Source organism: Fusarium keratoplasticum, chromosome 6, assembly GCF_025433545.1.
Source record: "Fusarium keratoplasticum isolate Fu6.1 chromosome 6, whole genome shotgun sequence".
In the NCBI taxonomy this organism is placed as follows: domain Eukaryota; kingdom Fungi; phylum Ascomycota; class Sordariomycetes; order Hypocreales; family Nectriaceae; genus Fusarium; species Fusarium keratoplasticum.
In genome coordinates this window covers 671,705-689,195 of record NC_070534.1, presented here as the reverse complement: position 1 = coordinate 689,195, position 17,491 = coordinate 671,705, and the positions used below count along the sequence as shown (strand labels likewise).

General features: G+C 53.7%; 4 protein-coding genes across 4 annotated transcripts; 3 read left to right on the top strand and 1 right to left on the bottom strand.

The window, feature by feature from the left end:
* Positions 1 to 3,256: 3,256 nt before the first annotated feature.
* NCS57_00816900 (Kinesin motor domain-containing protein) lies at positions 3,257 to 5,849 on the top strand (the record flags this gene model as incomplete). Its single annotated transcript, XM_053057995.1, has 4 exons — positions 3,257 to 3,592; positions 3,641 to 4,003; positions 4,055 to 4,813; positions 4,860 to 5,849. The coding sequence occupies 4 exons, from the start codon at positions 3,257 to 3,259 to the stop codon at positions 5,847 to 5,849; spliced, it is 2,448 nt and encodes an 815-aa protein (XP_052911826.1).
* Positions 5,850 to 10,637: 4,788 nt separating this feature from the next.
* NCS57_00816800 (uncharacterized protein) lies at positions 10,638 to 11,819 on the top strand (the record flags this gene model as incomplete). The annotated part of the gene is made up of 4 exons (XM_053057994.1): positions 10,638 to 10,706; positions 10,988 to 11,078; positions 11,155 to 11,699; positions 11,751 to 11,819. 4 exons carry the CDS (start codon positions 10,638 to 10,640, stop codon positions 11,817 to 11,819), a joined length of 774 nt encoding a protein of 257 aa, XP_052911825.1.
* A 902-nt stretch (positions 11,820 to 12,721) lies between these two features.
* Positions 12,722 to 14,530, top strand: NCS57_00816700 (Phosphoglycerate kinase; the record flags this gene model as incomplete). Its single annotated transcript, XM_053057993.1, has 3 exons — positions 12,722 to 13,108; positions 13,246 to 13,666; positions 13,761 to 14,530. 3 exons carry the CDS (start codon positions 12,722 to 12,724, stop codon positions 14,528 to 14,530), a joined length of 1,578 nt encoding a protein of 525 aa, XP_052911824.1.
* A 288-nt stretch (positions 14,531 to 14,818) lies between these two features.
* On the bottom strand, positions 14,819 to 15,372 carry NCS57_00816600 (putative 26S proteasome complex subunit sem-1; the record flags this gene model as incomplete). The annotated part of the gene is made up of 3 exons (XM_053057992.1): positions 15,141 to 15,372; positions 14,916 to 15,027; positions 14,819 to 14,858 (listed from the first exon to the last, which is right to left on the bottom strand). Exons 1-3 carry the CDS (start codon positions 15,250 to 15,252, stop codon positions 14,819 to 14,821), a joined length of 264 nt encoding a protein of 87 aa, XP_052911823.1. The 5' UTR covers positions 15,253 to 15,372.
* Positions 15,373 to 17,491: the final 2,119 nt, after the last annotated feature.

The window sequence follows — 17,491 nt, the reverse complement described above, 5'->3', positions numbered from 1 at the left end:
GCCCTTGACAATCGGGCAAATCGCAGAATCGTTGGTTTCAGAGACAGACTCTCGGTTGAGCTTCAGCTCAAGAGCGGGAAAGGCTGTGGAAAACTAGGTCGAGCGAGGAAATTGACTGGTAACTCGGTGAACTGCTGGACTGCGGACCACGGGGGGAAACAGCCATGGCCCGCAGTGGGCGTTTACAGCTCAGCGACGGCCGAAGGCATGATGACTCGACTAAGTTTCGGTATGGGATGTTCTCTGGATGATGCTGGATAATGGCGACTTCGTTGTCTCGAGGGGATGTGGTTTGGGTTGGTGATGATGGAAAGGAAGGAGAGGAAGAGGAGGAGGAGCAGAAATATCCCAAACTTTTTCCGTCTACTAGTGGGGACAGCTCCTGATCGGGGCTAGCGCAAATCTACTGGAGCAGGGTGGAGTCACTGGAGTCTACTGGAGGGGAGTGCGCGGGAGGTGGCGCTAGGCTTGTTCTGGATAGGCCGGCACGCCGTCACCGCTTTTTGGAGCCTCAGATCAAGCTGGCTTATTTCATGGATGAGGCCCAACGAGAGGTCAGTCTCGAGACTGTCTGCAGCGCCAGCCGCTGATCCTGTTTCACTCGGTGCGATGCAGGGCGAAGATTTCATTCTACAAATGGTGTTGTTTGAAGGTGCAGAAGCGAGAGACTGGGGTCTGAATGCTGGCAATTAGGGCTTCGGTCTGTCCTGTCCGTCATCAACCCTACTGTATGGGAATGGATATCTGGAGGGATATACCCCATGCTCCCTGGTCCGTGAGGCGAGCAAACGAGCCATTAGGGGACCACTTAGACGCCCAGGCCAAGGGCATGACAAGGAGGATAAATCCAGACAGGCCGGGGGAGAGACACGGCAGAAGGCAGACGGGCCGCACAACCCCCAGGGAGATGAGGACAAGACGCCCGCCGCGAAGCAAGGAGACACAGAGAGAGGTGGCTTTACATGAGGTGGCTTCATGTTCCACGTCCGAGTTAAGGAGGTTGCATCTCACCAGCAGAAGATGCCAGCTGGTAGGCAGGCAGGCAACCTCCAGTGGTTCCTCTGTGCGGCATGTAATGTGCTTGGGTGCATGCCCGATGCGCCGGTACTTTGAGGGCCCTGACGGTGGCTCTGATATCCATTTCTTTTCTTTGCCGCTCCCTTGAGTCCCGTGTTGGCTCAGGCACTCGAGCCGGGATAGCCATGGTCAAAACGCAAAGCCAGAAAGGACCCCTCAATTCCTCTGTCCAAGCATTTCTTGGCTTCTGGTTCGAGGGCTCCGCAGTGACGGCAACTCCACTGACAAACAGGGGGTGTGTCTCCTCCCATCGGGGCCCTCCTATGTACGTATGTACGGGGCTCGAGATGGAGCCTGTCGAGACGAGGCGGCCGTGTCAGTGGCCAGGCATTGCTGGAACGAATGGTCCCCCCTCTCGCAGTTCAGGAGCTTCCATCAGACGAGGGGATCCAGAAGAGCTGAAGAACGAGAAGCTGCAGAGAATGAAGAGAGGATCCAGAATGGACCCAGATGATGGATCCATTATCCCCCTCTCCCCAAAGACGACGCCTCGGTTGAAAAGAAATGTCTCTTCTGGTTCCATCATCCATGTTACCATGGCCACTGGTGGAGTCTCGTCCTCGTCTTCGCAAAGGCTCTTTTTTATCCCTCTCCAACCGACAGCCGGGATTGACGAAGCAACTAAACTACTAGAGTCCGCAGTAGGCAAGTCTCGACGCCTCACCAACGCGGGCCGGGAGGAGAAACTGAAGAAAAAAAAACTGGTGAGGCAACATGGGAACTCACGCTAACTGTTTCGATTACGCCTCCGCCATACGTGCCTGGACTTTCTTAGTCGTATTCGCCCGGATAGTCGTTGTTGACTCTTTTTTCTCGGCCCCTCTTGAGTCGTTTCACGAGATCCGACGACGAGGTTTTTCTTCCTCTCGCCTCCGAGGCCTCGGGCCATGGTCGGATCCAACGGTTTATTAGGCTTCAGTTGGGGATGGCCTCTGCGTAGTTCAATCTCCAGAATCTGTCCATTCGTGCATAGCCTCTGCATCTCTCAATCTCTCCCAGGCTGAATCTATTCCCCTCCATCCATCCATCCCAGCCCCTCACTATCCCTCCCCTCCCTCTCAAACGGGTCCAACAGGCACTGCCGTCATCAGAGTCGTTAGCGCAAGATTTTAGAGTCAAAACTTTGTAGCGCAACTTGTCAGGTGGGTGGAGGTCATTCCCATTGCCCAGTGGACGCCCCTCTTCTAGATCGTCCTACTGAATTTTTTTTTCTTTCTTTTGCTTCTGCCAATGGCTGCCTCGGCATTACTGTTTGAAGCAGACGACAGACATCCCATCATGACGGAACAAATGACATTGCTGGCACTAGGGATTGACACTGAATGAACCTTCTGCAACATGAGCACATGCAGATGCACTTTTCTGACTCTTCATCAGCCTCTGAGTCAAATGAGGATCATCTCCCCGGCAGTCAGCTGCTCAAGACAGAAACCATTGGCCACATTCTTCCGCTGTCACACACCCATTGGCTTGAAATGCATTAGATGACTCCTCGTGTCTGCTCACGCTGTCACAAACCCCGGCTGCCACGGAGCTTCAATCTCAACTCCATGTCTTGGCTTCCCTTCTACACGCGAGGCCCCAGCTCAGCTCTGTGCTCTGACACCCTCCGCTTCGGTACTACGCAGCAAAGTCAAAACGGGAGGGGGAAATCCTGAGCTATACTACGTAGTAGAGCTTAGCAGAAGAGGACGGACCGACGCTCTGCGGAATCTTCCCACGCGGGGACCTGTGGCTGCATCTTTCCGCTGAAACCTTACGATGCACCACTTCTTGTGACACCACTCAATCGACGGGTTGCATCCTTGTCCCTGAGGTAATGCGAAATGAGGCCTGAGCAGGCATCATCTCCACATCCAACTTTTTTTTCTTGGTGGCGCGGCTGCGGCATGCGACAGCGTTGGCCCGTGCGCATACCCGCGCGCCAGCTGGCGCCTAGAATATCTCTATCTAATCTAATCTTATCGACGATAAAGGCTGGTTGCCATGCCAGCCAGGCTAAATCATTTCCGTAGTAGCAGTAAAGGTAAACATGGGCACCTATGCAACGCACCGAAAGCATCGTTAGCGACCATCTACGACCCATCCATGAACCCAGCCTGACCCGTTTCTACCTCCATATTACACACCCCATCTCGACTTTCGTTTGCTATCGAAGCGGTATCTATCGGCAATCATCATGGACGCCTCGCGCAAGGCATCACACAACCTCTTCGAGGTCTACCTGCGGCTGCGCCCGCCGCCCTCGCATAACACCAACACAGAGCGTATCCTCAATGTTGAGGAAGCGGAGCAGGACTCCCATGCGACGCACATCACACTGAATCCCCCGACGGACCGGCGGAGAGCCATCGAGAAGTTTGCTTTTACTCGAGTGTTTGAGGAGGAAGCGACCCAGCTCGATGTCTTCCACTGCACCGATATTGTGTCGTTTGTTGAGGGCGTGTTGGCTCCTCAGGGAGGAGAGGGAACAGATGCTGTTGTGGCCACATTGGGCGTCACTGGCTCGGGCAAGGTAATTGTTTTGATATTGACTTCAGAGATGCGAGACTGACAGCTACAGACTCACACTATCTTGGGCAACAAGACACAGCGAGGCTTGACCCAGCTGACGATGGATGTTTTGTTCCGATCGATTGGCGAAAACATGGTCGATTCCCACTCCGTCTATGCCGCCCAGGACTCCCTCCAGGCAAGCGACGCCTCCGAGTCGGCTCTGACTGTCGCGTCTCACTTCTTCGATCCTCCATATGCCGAATCTCTCGCGGCGTCAAGGGCAGGCTCGCGCGCCGGCACACCTATGTTTGTACGAACCCAGAACTCGATCCTTTCTTTTGTCAAGTCCCCAGGTCGCCAAGTCTCGAAGCTGGTGGGAAACATGCCCGGCGCGTTCCCATGCGATTCAGTTGCGACAAGTCCGAAAAGTGTACGACTTGTGAGCGAGGCCGAGGACACTCTGCGCCTCAAGGAGCAATAGGATCGCTCCCCAGAGCGCGAGAGACGACCTCTCGGCAGCCTCATCACTTCGACCAGCACTATGAACTGCCTTACTCCCAAGCGGGCTCGAACTAGGCATTTCATGTCCCTAACTGCCGCCAGCCGTGTTAAGAATGTTGCTAAACAAGATCTCAAGGGCGATCATAGTATGATGTCTCCTCCACCTCGACGAAACGCGGCCCGAACCTCGGCACTCCCTCAGTTACCCGACGTTAGCGGAATCAACGTGCCTTGTGACCCATCGGCCGAGTACGTGATTGTCATCTCCATGTATGAGGTGCACAACGACCGCATCTACGATCTTCTCACTCCCCCTAGCAAGTCCGGCGCCACCAAGGAGTTGCGTCGCCGTCCCTTGCTTTTCAAGTCTACTGAGCTGTCTCCGGACCGCAAGGTTGTTGCTGGCCTGCGAAAGGTCATTTGCACCACCTATGCCGAGGCTCTGACTGTTATTGAGACTGGTCTTCAAGAGCGCCGAGTTGCCGGCACTGGCAGCAACAGCGTCTCAAGCAGAAGTCATGGCTTCTTCTGTTTCGAGGTCAAGAAGAGGACTCGCAGCAGGAGACCTGGTCCTTGGGAGGGAAACCGGTTCACCATTGTTGATCTGGCGGGAAGTGAGCGAGCTCGAGAGGCCAAGACAGCTGGTGCCACGCTTGCAGAGGCTGGCAAGATCAACGAGAGTTTGATGTACCTTGGCCAATGTCTCCAGACACAAAGCGAGGCTGCCAGCTCGAGCAAGGTGAGTTACACTCCAAAGAGCGTTTGACATGTGCTAACATTCACAGCCCAACATTGTCCCATTCAGACAGTGCAAGCTCACCGAACTTCTCTTCTCCAACTCATTCCCATCCTCTTCTACTACTCCTCATGCTCATGCTCCTCGACGAAATCCTCAGAGAGGTGTCATGATCATCACAGCTGACCCTCGAGGTGACTTCAATGCCACCTCCCAGATCCTGCGATACAGTGCTCTTGCTCGCGAGGTTACGGTGCCACGCATCCCCTCTATCACGGCCACTATCCTGGCTCATCCACCCCCCAAAACGGCCACCCGTTCGCCCAGCCCAGTGCATCACCATACCCGGCCATTCATGCCTCCTGGTTCGGGTTCGTTTAGAAACTACACCCCTCCCATGAGCTCCGATGAGCGTCAGACCATGGAGATTGCTGCCCTGGAGATCGCCCGACTTAGTGATGAGACCGATCAGCTGCGGGAGGAGGTCGACCGCCAGACGGAAGCACGTATTTCTGCTGAGGCTCATCTGCTCAGCATGGAAGAACGCATGCTTGATATGGAAGCGGCTATTCGTGAAGACTGTGCTGCCGAGTTTGAGCAGCGCCTTGCCATGGAGATGGCCAGGTGGAAGGCTTCTATGGCACTTGAGCAGGAGCGTAATGAAGAGCACTGGGATCGCAAGGTTGAGATCCTTGAGCGTGGTCTTGCTCCTGACGATTCCGACTATGACAAGGAGAACGTTCTAATCGAGGATCTGGAGGAAGAGGTTGAGAGACTTCGCCATGAGAACGGCATCCTGAAGCGTGAGCTCGCCTCGCGCAGCCCCAGCAAGCGGAGACCCCTTGGGGAACGCGAGGACTTTGCCCCGGCCGCAAAGACGTCCAAGACAGACGGCGTCTCTAACCTTGGACGCAAGCTGGAGCGCATGCGCGTTAGCAACGACACTGCGCGCCCAGCAGCCGTCACGAACGGAAGTCCCACCAAGAAGATTCGCAAGTTGGGGGCGAAGCGGTGGGAGGACCACGACGAGCTGGAGTAGGACTTTTAAGCTTGAGCGTGTCTGTCTGTCTTGCAGCGGGTTGTTGTGTGTTACGCGTTTGTCAGGTTGGGTGAACGGTTATAGACTTTGGGATGGACGGCGGTTTCGGTGCCGTTGGGAACGGCTTGGAGTATACCCATTCGTGTGATGCTTTTTTACTCATCTTGTTTTCGGTTGCTTGTAATTGAGCTTTGTATCGAGCGCTTTGCATAATGTGGTTCAGTTTAACTCGTGAGTCCAGAAGCAATATCCATATGCGAGTCCCTTGCATTCCCTAGCTGCCTTCAGTTGACCTTTTCCCCTGAGAATAACGTCCCATCTGCCTTGAATGGCTGAACAGCAGTGACTTCGCGCCTCGATATGTTATCCCTTGGACGTGGGTATCGTAGACTTCGGCTTAATCCGGCTTCATTCCACCTACAGGGAACGAACGCCGGGATGGCTAAACTGCATGCAAGTGCCCTCGCGGTCGATGAAGGCATCGTGAACGCCTTCTCTCTTAGGTAAGGATACTTACAACTATTCTCAAAAGCTACGTCAAGAAATTACCTCTTCTTATGACGCTTTGAGATAATTTCATACTATCTTATTCACATTCAGTTATAATAAGATCCTAACATTTGGGCAGAGTCAGACGCATTCTGCAGTTCTGGTGTCTCGATGCCCTTGCATTGAGGCTTCGCAGTCGTCTGTCCCCCTTTATTGCCATTCAGATTCGAGGCCCCCTCAAGGAGCTCCCTGCAGTTGCTTTCATTCTCCAGATTCCTAAAGTTACTAGTCGTTTGATCCCTCCATGCTTAAGTGCGTCACCCAGAGAAGGTCTTTGTTCTCTTCCCATTCACCCAGCCACAGACCATGCGTCGAGCCCTCTACACCGACATTTCCCGCGATGCAGCTCACCAATAGTTTGTTCCTCCTTTGCACTTGCCTAAATTTCACGGATCTGGGCACCTGCCAAAAGACGTGGACGTTTCAGCCCTAAAACGTTGTGGTCCCCCACGTGGCGGATGAGCATTGCCAAAATAGGAAATTGGTGATACTGGCGAAAAAGATGCGAATGATGTTGCACAAAAACGTTAACCATTCAGCGGAAAGTTCTTGGAAGGTCTTTCCTACGAGTGTATTCAAGCTGTGGGAGTGCTCTTGTCGCCTGAAAATGGGTCACTACGGCCCCAAAAGATGTGCGGTGCGGGAGCCGAGTGAGGGTTGCATCCACCTCCACCACAAGCATCATATCATTTCAATTAACCCAACGAATTAGCATCTTCGCAGGGGTGTGCTGGCGCAATGGCAGCGCGTTGCTTTCCGGTGGCAAAGGCTCCAGGTTCGAGTCCTGGGTACATCGTCTCATTTTTTTGCGAATTTCCCCCATATTTCACCCCGATTTTGGTATTTTCTTTTTGCCAGGTGTTGGATGTTGATGTTCTTTTGCCCCCGCCAAGCTATGAAACCCCCGTTTACCTAAGGCTACGAAGAGGCTCTTGCTCAGGGGCAGGGAGGCGGAAGTTTATTCCCCACACCCTGGCCTGGCGCCCACCTACGCCAGGTCTAGGAGTCTAACAACAACAACTTTGTGTGTACAATGAAGGTCTCAGTTTGTCAAGGCATGGAAGAGCGATATGGTGCACTGTCTGTGCCCTCTCCTTCACACTAACGCTTGCTTTCTTCGTGAGCGAGGAATCGCCCATTGGAGAGCGTGTCAGGGCGGCTGAGCGGGCATAATCCCATGTTCAGCCAACAAGCTGTTGGTGTATGCTATGGCTCACATTGGTGCCTTACATGAACCCATAGAGTACTGTGGCTATTGACACCAATTGTCGTGTGATCTGTGTTTGTTTCACTGTCTGGCTCTCCTGATCCACTACGATGTCCATCATTCTCACACAGACCATACCCTCCGTTTAGCCCAAGTCGAAACGATTCATTTAAATGAGCGCCTTCTCCTGTAGCTCCTTGTAAAGTCACGAGAAAGTCAAACGCCAAGAATGGTTCAACATCAAGGCGTGTCAGTCCCTCTATCACGACCAGGGTGGTGTCACGTAATCACCCATGACCACCTCGAACCTGCCGACGGGAAGATCAGGCTGTAGCGGGCTTCAGCATAGCAAGCGCGCTCATAATGACAGTCAGAACTGATGCCTTCTTTGGAGGAGTCCCTGAGGAGGAGTGATGGTGCTGGCATGGCATGGAACAGTGCACAATAACACAACACCACCATTGAGATTACTGCAAGCCCATTCAAGGCAATTAACGTTAGGTGACGCAAATGGAAGTATTATTAAAAGCAGTGAATTAATCTCTTAATTGGAATATTTCTCGATTTGGAGGTTTTTCGCATTTGCAATCACCATTCTGCGTAAGGCTTGTTTCTGGTCCTACCCAAGTGAACAGTTGATTGGCACTGCCCGAACATGGAAAGGAGCATCAAGCGCACTTCATTGCAAACAGCGCACGGAATATAAGCCATTGAACCCAAACTTCTCGGGACACCTCGTGCAGTGCCTGAGCATCTTTTCCCTCCATCATCAACCATGACCATGTCGCCCATTCCCCTTGCGGACGGCACCATCGGGGTTTATACCCATGATATTGATCCCGATCCCCATATCTGGGATAACTTCGATCGTAAATTGGCTCAATTTGGCTAGTCTTGCTATGTAACATCAATGGGCTAACATGGTTTTCAGCATACATCTCCTTAATCCATACTTGATGCTGATACACTCAATAGTTGTAACCCTCTACGTCAGTGTTGACTCCGACTACCCTCGACTACTCGACGATACGAGCACCCACGACACAATCGAGTCGCTTCAGAGGAGCTCAAGCTAACAGTGTCTTATATCAGGCCGAAAGAACGTGGCTTGCCCGCATCCTGGATATAGAGCGGACCGTGAGGAGAAACAGGGCTCGCAAGGCAGGCATCCCCCGTGCCCGCCTGTGAGGTCGAGGGCAAGCCTAAGGTCAAATGAGAACTGTGTGAGAGGGGGAGAGCTCGAAAGAGCTGGGTTGAAAGATTGTGGTGGCGAAGGCTCTGGGTTCGAGTCCCAAGTAAATCGATTTTTCGCCTTATTTTGCAGTGTCTTCGTGGTGATTTTTTTACGTTTCATGGTTCGCGGTGCAGTTGACTTGTTGCCAAACAACTAGAGCTCTTGACATGCTTTCTGATCCATTGACAGCTATGAAACATCTCCGTTTGACGTCGGCGCCCTCGCCTTTCACTGGCGAATTATGTCAAGGCTGTGCTCCATCAGCGCGCCATTGCTAGACATGTAAGCGCCGTGTTAAAATCAGCATGCAGGGCCGTTCGAAACATTCGTGCATAAAGGATGAATTCTATTCTTTCCTAGAAACGGCTAGGCCACAATATGTGCAGTCGGCTTTTTCATTCTTGGATGTGGTGTGGCTTTTTAGGCATTCCTAGGTGGTTGCGATCGTCTTGGCCCGGTTGACGGCACGATGCTAAGACATCCTTCAAGCATTAACTACCACCTACAAAAGGAACAGGCTTGGCCTTTACACACTGGACTAGAAACTGTATAACATTTGTATGGTATAATACGACCTTTTTCTCTTGCTTTTTTTTTTTCCCTCTTTGGCCCAGAAATGCCTCAACGCCCAAAGATCTACGCCCACCTCTTCTGACATAGGGTAGATATGACACATTGCCTCGGGATTGGTAGCTGCTTTGACCATCCATCCTGGCAGTTTGTTAGGCGAATGGCTCCTACAGGGCTGACAAGCAAAAAACCATCACGGTACATCTAGCGAGCACGGATGGTGGCTCTGTCAAAAAACTTGATACACTGTTGGCTATGAATCCTTTGACTCAGCCTCAAACCAAGCCCGTCTTACACATCACTGTCGTCCAATACCAACACCGCATGGGGGCCACGATGCGACTGTGTTGTATTACCGGAGGATCTGTTGGCTATACCGTTGGGCCTTCCTTTTGGTCGTTGGTTGTATGTTTTGTAGCAGGTAGAGGGCACATTGACGGTGTCTCGGAGCCGGGGCGACTCCGTGAACCGCGGGACCCGGCCGGGATCCCCGGAGGATGATCCACAGCGGCAGGGTTGTCCTTGGGATCCATGGAGAAAGCAAGGGTGTCCGGTTTCGGGGAGGGGAAACAGAAGCCTGAACTTGAGAGAGTACAGTAGAAAACTGTAGGTTGCAGTACAGCAGCGCGGTGCTTTACGAGAAAGGTCTCGTCATGCCTTGTGTAAGAGGCTTGCAGGCAGAATGGCACAGTGTGGTAAAAGTGCATGAAGGCAAACCCAGTCGATGCCTGGCAGAAAGCGCCATGTCAAACGTGGAGAATGCGCTATCCCACACGGTGCGTATGCGGGAGGAGGTTACACTGTCGCCTCCAAGCGCTTGTGTTCTGCTGATGGAGCTGAAGGAGGAGGCTGGTCGCATGACTTGGCTTTCCATGACCCTTTGCCTTTTCGTTTCCCACTTTGTCTTTTCCATCTTTCTGCCCCATCTCGAATATCCTCGTTTTCTCCTGCATCATATCATTTCTCGCCGACATATTCGACCTCGTCTGAGCCAGCCAGAGTGTCCTCTCCGTCTCGCCAAGACCACAAGCCCAGTGTGCGCGCTGGAGCGCCGGACTGTCGTCATCACCGAATCCGCCCTTGACTCAAAGCCGAACACCCGCCTGCCATTCCTTTCGTCAGCGACTCAAACATATTTCGCCTCCTCCCTTTTCTTCCACGTTGCGACTTTACAAAAGCGAACGAGATCCCTTGGAAGCTATACCAGCTCAACATCGACATATTCAAGATGACGTGGGAACTCAACCAGAGGCGGTTCGTCCGCGCAATCAACTCGAAATACATCTATGGGCGCATCGTATGTATCCCATTTCCCTGATTCTTTTTTTGGGGTAGCTTTCGGGTGGCTCTTGTCATGTCCTATCTGCACCACCACCAACAGCCTGTCCTTCGATGATCCGTCGCCACCTAGACTATTTTCTTAACCGACATCATCGATCTTTTATCACCACCACGTTTTTTCTCTTTCAACGGCTCGACATCCTCACCCTTTGTCTGCTCCTTTTTGCATTGTCGTTGCCTACACTCATTTATACTTTTCAATGCAACTCGACGCTGACGACACTTGACTTGGTACAGCCTCTGTTGCACACCATCGTTTTCCTCGTCGAGATGGCCCTTATCGCGAGACTCACGGCTCGATTCAACTCTTACTATGACGAGCGACCACGTACGTACACTCTGCCGACTGCACTGCAGATCCAATTGTCGGCTTGAACAACCAATCAATACTGACTCTTCGCAAGTCATGACCATGATGGTCACCAACGCCATCCTCGGTGGTGTCGCCGATACAGTTGCCCAATCCATCACAGCCATCCGCGAGCGAGCCCTCCGCCAGCCCGGCGGCCTCAAGAAGAACGACGGCATCGCCATCGAGATCCACGAGCTCGACCGCAAGAACCCCTTCTACGACCGCGACCTGATCCCCGACTCGGAGAACCTTCCGCCGCCCTTCGACTTTGAGCGTCTGACCCGCTTCATGGCGTACGGCTTCTGCATGGCGCCCGTCCAGTTCAAGTGGTTCCGCTTCCTCGAGCACATCTTCCCGATCACCAAGACGAGCGCTTTTGCTCCCGCCATGAAGCGTGTTGCGTTTGATCAGCTCATCTTTGCGCCTTTTGGTCTGGGTGTCTTCTTTACTACCATGACCATTGCTGAGGGTGGAGGTCGTCGTGCTATCTCTAGCAAGCTTAGGGACATGTATCTTCCCTCGCTCAAGGCCAACTACTGTGTGTGGCCTGCTGTGCAGATTGTCAACTTTCGCTTGATGCCTGTTCAGTTCCAGCTGGTGAGTCGAGGTGCTGGTCAATACTGATGATGCATAGCTAACTTGTCATAGCCCTTCGTGTCGACGATCGGTATCGCCTGGACGGCGTATCTCTCGCTCACCAACTCGTCCAAGGACTAAGCGAACCTTGCACAACGAGGCGAATCATATAAAAGGCTGCGTGTAGTAGGAGAGATCCACTGCCGAGTAGTCAAGTAGATGCTTTCATGTTGGCCCGCTCTCGATTGAGGTCCGTGCTATCGAGATTAGCCAAGATTCGGGATCGGGCGATTGCATTCCCTCTGGCGTCGACGGGAGGACAATCTCGTCGTTATTTCATTTCTATAACGGCTGATCTGAGAAATGGTATGGCGTTTGAGGAGTGAGTGTTTTGGTAATGGGCATGATCTGGTCATCTGTTCGTCCATGGTCGACGGAATGGATTGGCGAGGGTCACAATGGACATCTTTTTTGTATCATGGGTGGGAGGAGATTATTTCAGGTCATGGTAATCTCATAGAGGTCGAATGCACCGAGGTTAAACAGACTTGGCGTGAATATCTTGTCAGTTGAGATGTGGTGATGCTCTAAACCAACAATGCTTGGCAATTGACCGTCTTGATGTTCCGATCATGTTCTTTCATCTTCCACTAGCCTCTCGCGTCCCACTCACGAATCTCCCTCCTCAGCCTACCACGGCTGCTGCCATTACATACATACTCGAGATCCCGATCGCTGTCATGGGCCGACAGGGTAGAGGACGCATAGTCTCGGTGGCCGGCCCGCATCTCTCCGGGAGGCCGCATCCGCATCGCCAGATCCCGGAGCATTCCCGTCTTCCCGCCCGTTTGGTTACCCGGGTCGACGGTGAGCAGGGCGGCGTGTAGGTAACGAGAGGAAACTAGGTAGGTAGGCTGCGGCTGAGGAAGCCCGTGCTGGCGTTGAGTGATTTTGCTGGGACTCGCTGTTTTTAGCCTGTAGATACAGTGGGCGTCACGTCAACAGGTCGGACCGACGCATCCTGGAATCTACGGATGGAATGAATGCTTGGTCAAAAATGTTCTGATTCTGATGATTGTCCAATGCCACGGCCGCATCACATACAGGTGCTTCCACCGCTAAAACGCGTGTGCCTCCAGGGGTCATCGCGGCCATCTCCCTCATCATCCCACCACCAGCTCCAGGTGCAGCCGCGAAAGCCCCGCCGCCGTCATCGTCTGGCCCCCCACCTTGAGACGGTGCTCCCCTCCTACATCTTCTTCTCCCCCTCCATCAGACCACGGAACTCTCCCTTCTTCCTCTTCTCCTCGACATCATCCGCCTATTCCATTCACTTCAATTTGAACCCTACAGAAGCCGTCAACATGTCGCTGTCTAGCAAGCTCTCCATCACTGACGTCGACGTCAAGGACAAGAGGGTCCTGATCCGAGTAAGTTGATGCCCCGCCATCCAGCTGAAGCTGAGAGCTCTTGTTGCCGCCATCGTCTTGATGATGGCATCATGAGTTGAGTGCTAGAGCTTCAATCCTGCAGCAATTCCCTCTCCAGACACTGACTGACCTCCCAGGTCGACTTCAACGTCCCTCTCGACGCCGACAAGAACATCACCAACAACCAGCGCATCGTCGGTGCCCTCCCCACCATCAAGTATGCCCTCGAGAACGGCGCCAAGGCCGTCATCCTCATGTCCCACCTCGGCCGCCCCAACGGCTCCCCCAACGAGAAGTACTCGCTCAAGCCCGTTGTCCCCGAGCTCGAGAAGCTCCTGGGCAAGCCCGTCACCTTTGCCCCCGACTCTGTCGGCCCCGAGGTCGAGGAGATTGTCAACAACGCCGAGGCTGGCTCCGTCATCCTCCTCGAGAACCTCCGCTTCCACATTGAGGAGGAGGGCAGCTCCAAGGACAAGGAGGGCAACAAGACCAAGGCCGACAAGGCCAAGGTCGAGGAGTTCCGAAAGGGCCTGACCGCTCTTGGTGATGTCTACATCAGTGAGTAAACCCATAATTCACCTCAACACGGACCACCTCGTCTCCTGTTTGATCGGTCCGTCTCGCCATGGCCGTATGATGCTGACGATTGTAGACGACGCCTTTGGCACCGCCCACCGTGCCCACTCTTCCATGGTCGGTGTCGACCTCCCCCAGAAGGCTGCTGGCTTCCTCATGAAGAAGGAGCTCGACTACTTCGCCAAGGCTCTCGAGTCTCCTCAGCGCCCCTTCCTTGCCATCCTCGGCGGTGCCAAGGTCTCGGACAAGATCCAGCTCATCGACAACCTGCTGGACAAGGTCAACACCCTCATCATCTGCGGTGGCATGGCCTTTACCTTCAAGAAGACCCTCGAGAACGTCTCCATTGGCAGCTCCCTCTTCGACGAGGCTGGCTCCAAGACTGTTGCTGAGCTGGTCGAGAAGGCCAAGGCCAAGAACGTCAAGGTCGTCCTGCCCGTCGACTACATCACCGCCGACAAGTTCGCCAAGGACGCCGAGACTGGCTACGCCACTGACGCTGACGGTATCCCCGACGGCTGGATGGGTCTCGACTGCGGCGAGAAGAGTGTCGCCCTCTACAAGGAGGCCATCGCCGAGGCCAAGACCATCCTCTGGAACGGCCCCGCTGGTGTCTTTGAGTTTGACAAGTTCGCCAACGGCACCAAGGCCACCCTCGACGCCGTCGTCGACGGTGTCCAGAAGGACGGCAAGATTGTCATCATCGGTGGTGGTGACACTGCCACCGTCGCCAAGAAGTACGGTGTCGAGGACAAGCTCAGCCACGTCTCGACCGGTGGTGGTGCCTCCCTGGAGCTCCTCGAGGGCAAGGAGCTGCCCGGTGTTGTTGCTCTGTCGAGTAAGTAAATGATGTCCACCATGTTTGGAATACGACGTACATGAACCTGTTGATGACGGGAATGAAAATGGTAAAAGGCCGGGTGGGGAGGGCTAGTCTGTAGGAAGCAAATATCCAAATACCAATAGATCGGCAGAAGCCGTCATGTCCAACCATCGGGGCGTCGTCAATCGTAGAACAGTGCTCGTGTAATTTGTTGATTCATTAACCGACCCAGTCTATGAGTTCTGATGCTCTAGTCCTGCATTCCATGCCATCCCGTCTTATTCGCTTTCCGCCTGGAGAAAGCTGAGTTCCTATCTCCGTTTCAACTCCTCGACCTTCTTGAGCTCCTCCCTGTTTCGAGGTTAGTGTCTGTCTTGTCCGGGAACGGGGGAGCTTGGGGGCACCCACTTGAGCTGTGTTGAAAAGTCGTCGCTCGTGTCGTCATCGTCCCAGCTTTCCTCCCACAGGTGCTTTGTCTCGCCGCTGTTCTTGGCCGCCTCGGTCTGGTCCTCTGGCCAGTCTGTGTTTTGTCAGCTACCTTGTCGTATTGTGTATTCTTGTCGGGGTGCAGGTGGAGGAGAGCTTGTTGGAAAGCTCGAGATGCGCAGTATCCAGTGCTTAGGAGAATCGTACCATCAACGGGAAAGTCCTCAAACTCGTCGTCCTCGCCCAGAGTCGCGGGCTTCTGCTCTGTCTTTTGCTCGAGGGGCTTGTCCTGCTCGGCCTTGGGGTCTGTGGAGGCCATGATGGCGGTGGGCTGTTTCGAGGGCGAGTTTCGCGGGGTATGATGATTCTGCGGACTCGTGGGGGTAAGGCGTTGCCGTGGGAAAGGAGAATTGGGTAATGGGCGATGATGGATGATGATGCGGTGTCTGTGATGAGGTCGGCAGCTGGAGCCTTGCGGGCGAGGCGGAGGATGGGGCGGGGCGGAACAAGGATCGGCCGGTGGTGTAGGGTAGTCAGATTGGCTCGTGCGGTGGAAAGAGATGGAAGTTGAATGATGAGACAACACCATACTGCGACTGTTGGTGAGATGGATGGAGTTGGTTTTCTCGTTATTCGAAATGGATTATTAACTACGTTGATAGAAGCTGCGTGACACAGGCGCATATTGATGTGGCTGACTGGGTAATATAGTGAACGATGAGCCCTGGGCCATGATCCGTTGTGCTTGAATCGACTGTCGGGGGCAACTGTCACCTCTTCCACTCTTAAATTGCCTATGTACCTATCTGCTCACGCACATCCAACTGGTGAGCCAAGGAGAGCCCAACACTTAATCAAGCCATCCCCTGTCATCATCGAGACGCAGACAGAGTCTGCAAAACAACGACCTGGAGATGTTTTGGATGCACCCTTGCGCAATAGACGCGCACCACCTTGTCCGACTCACTCCTTCTTTCGGTGCTCCTGAAGGCACTCCTTCATCAGGCGCAGGCCAATCTCGTCGTTGGACACGCTCGAATTCATTTCGAAACCATCGTTCCAGCCAGCTGTGCCGCCCTGATGGAGAAACTGGCCGAGTGGCATGGCAGCGCCCAGGTCGATGATGATGAGCCTGTCTTCTGCGTCGACCATGACGTTGTTGGGGTTCAAGTCGTTGTGCGCGAAGCCCAGAGAATGGAGATGCTCCAGGCCCGCTTCAATGTCGTTGTAGAATGCCGTCGCGTCATAAGGAGGCTGCGACCAGGCCTCGACTCGGAACTCGAGAGTCATCGGGTAGCGCTTCTGTAGAACCCCGACCACCAGGCCATCCTTCTCGAGACAGCCCTTGAACTTGACCAGATTTCGGTGTGGATGCTCCTCCACGAGCTGGTGCGCTTTGATCTCGTCAAGAAACAGCTCAGCGATCCAAGTTGAGGAATCCCCCTTACTGTAGGCGTGGATCAGCGGTCGCTTGAGCCAGGTCTCCTCGCCAGGAGTGTAGTCGGAAACCGCGATTGTTTGCATGTCTGGGGTGACAGGCGGGTAGATGGCCTTGTCTGGGACTCGACAAAGGCACTCCACGGCCTGTTTAAGCTTGACTTGGGCGTTGGGGGCGTCGACGGTGCCGAGCCAGGCTGCGTGGTTGTCCAGGTCGATCATCATGACAGAGGTACATATGGATATGCGCTCGCCCGCCTCATCAAATCGGCTACACTCGCTGTATCTGGTAAAGTCATTGAAATCATTCACCAGCGGGGGGTGAAGCTCAGTGATCGAGGGTGACTTGCAGTCCTCATCGCCGGTTTGTTGGTCCAGGAGCTTGGATTTCTTGTTTGGCAGGCGAGTATCATCGTCCCTATTATGCTTCGTGGCCAGTGGTTCAGTAGTCAATAGCAGCTCAATGACGACATCGTCTTTCGCAGCCACGGCCGAGTTGGACTTGTTGAGTGGGAGTGTATCATCGTCGCCGTCAAGCTTCGTGACCGGTGGTTCGGTAGTCAATAGCAGGTCAATGATAACATCGTCTTCCGCAGCCACGGCCGAGTTGGACTTGTTTGGCGAGAGGATGTCAGTGGCATTACCACGTCCCTCAGTGGGTGGTTCAGGAGTCGGCGGTTCAGAGGTCGGCGGTTCAGAAGTCGGTGGTTCAGCAGTCGGCGGTAGCTCGACAACTGCATCATCTCCCATACACACGGTAGATTTGGACTTGCTCAGCGAGAGGTTGCTGTCGTCTCCGCCTTCAGACCGTTTGTCCAGGCCTGTGTTTTCGTCTTGGGTGGTCATGATGGGGTCGAAACTATTGAATGACTGGTACTGTTTCTTGCAGGTTGAACCAAGCTTTCGATGAGGTGACCGACTTCAACTGGATACAAGACGTGGACAATCTTAAAAGCCCAATGCGCATTTTCAAACAACCACCAGAGCCTGCACAAAGCAACAAGGGAGGATGTCAGCAGGACTCACCAGGCCGTCTCTGCCAGTGCTGGCCAAGCCAATAAAGCGTGTGGCGCCTCCCTGTATGCACAGTCTACCTAAAAATAGGGCTATGATTGCTTGCC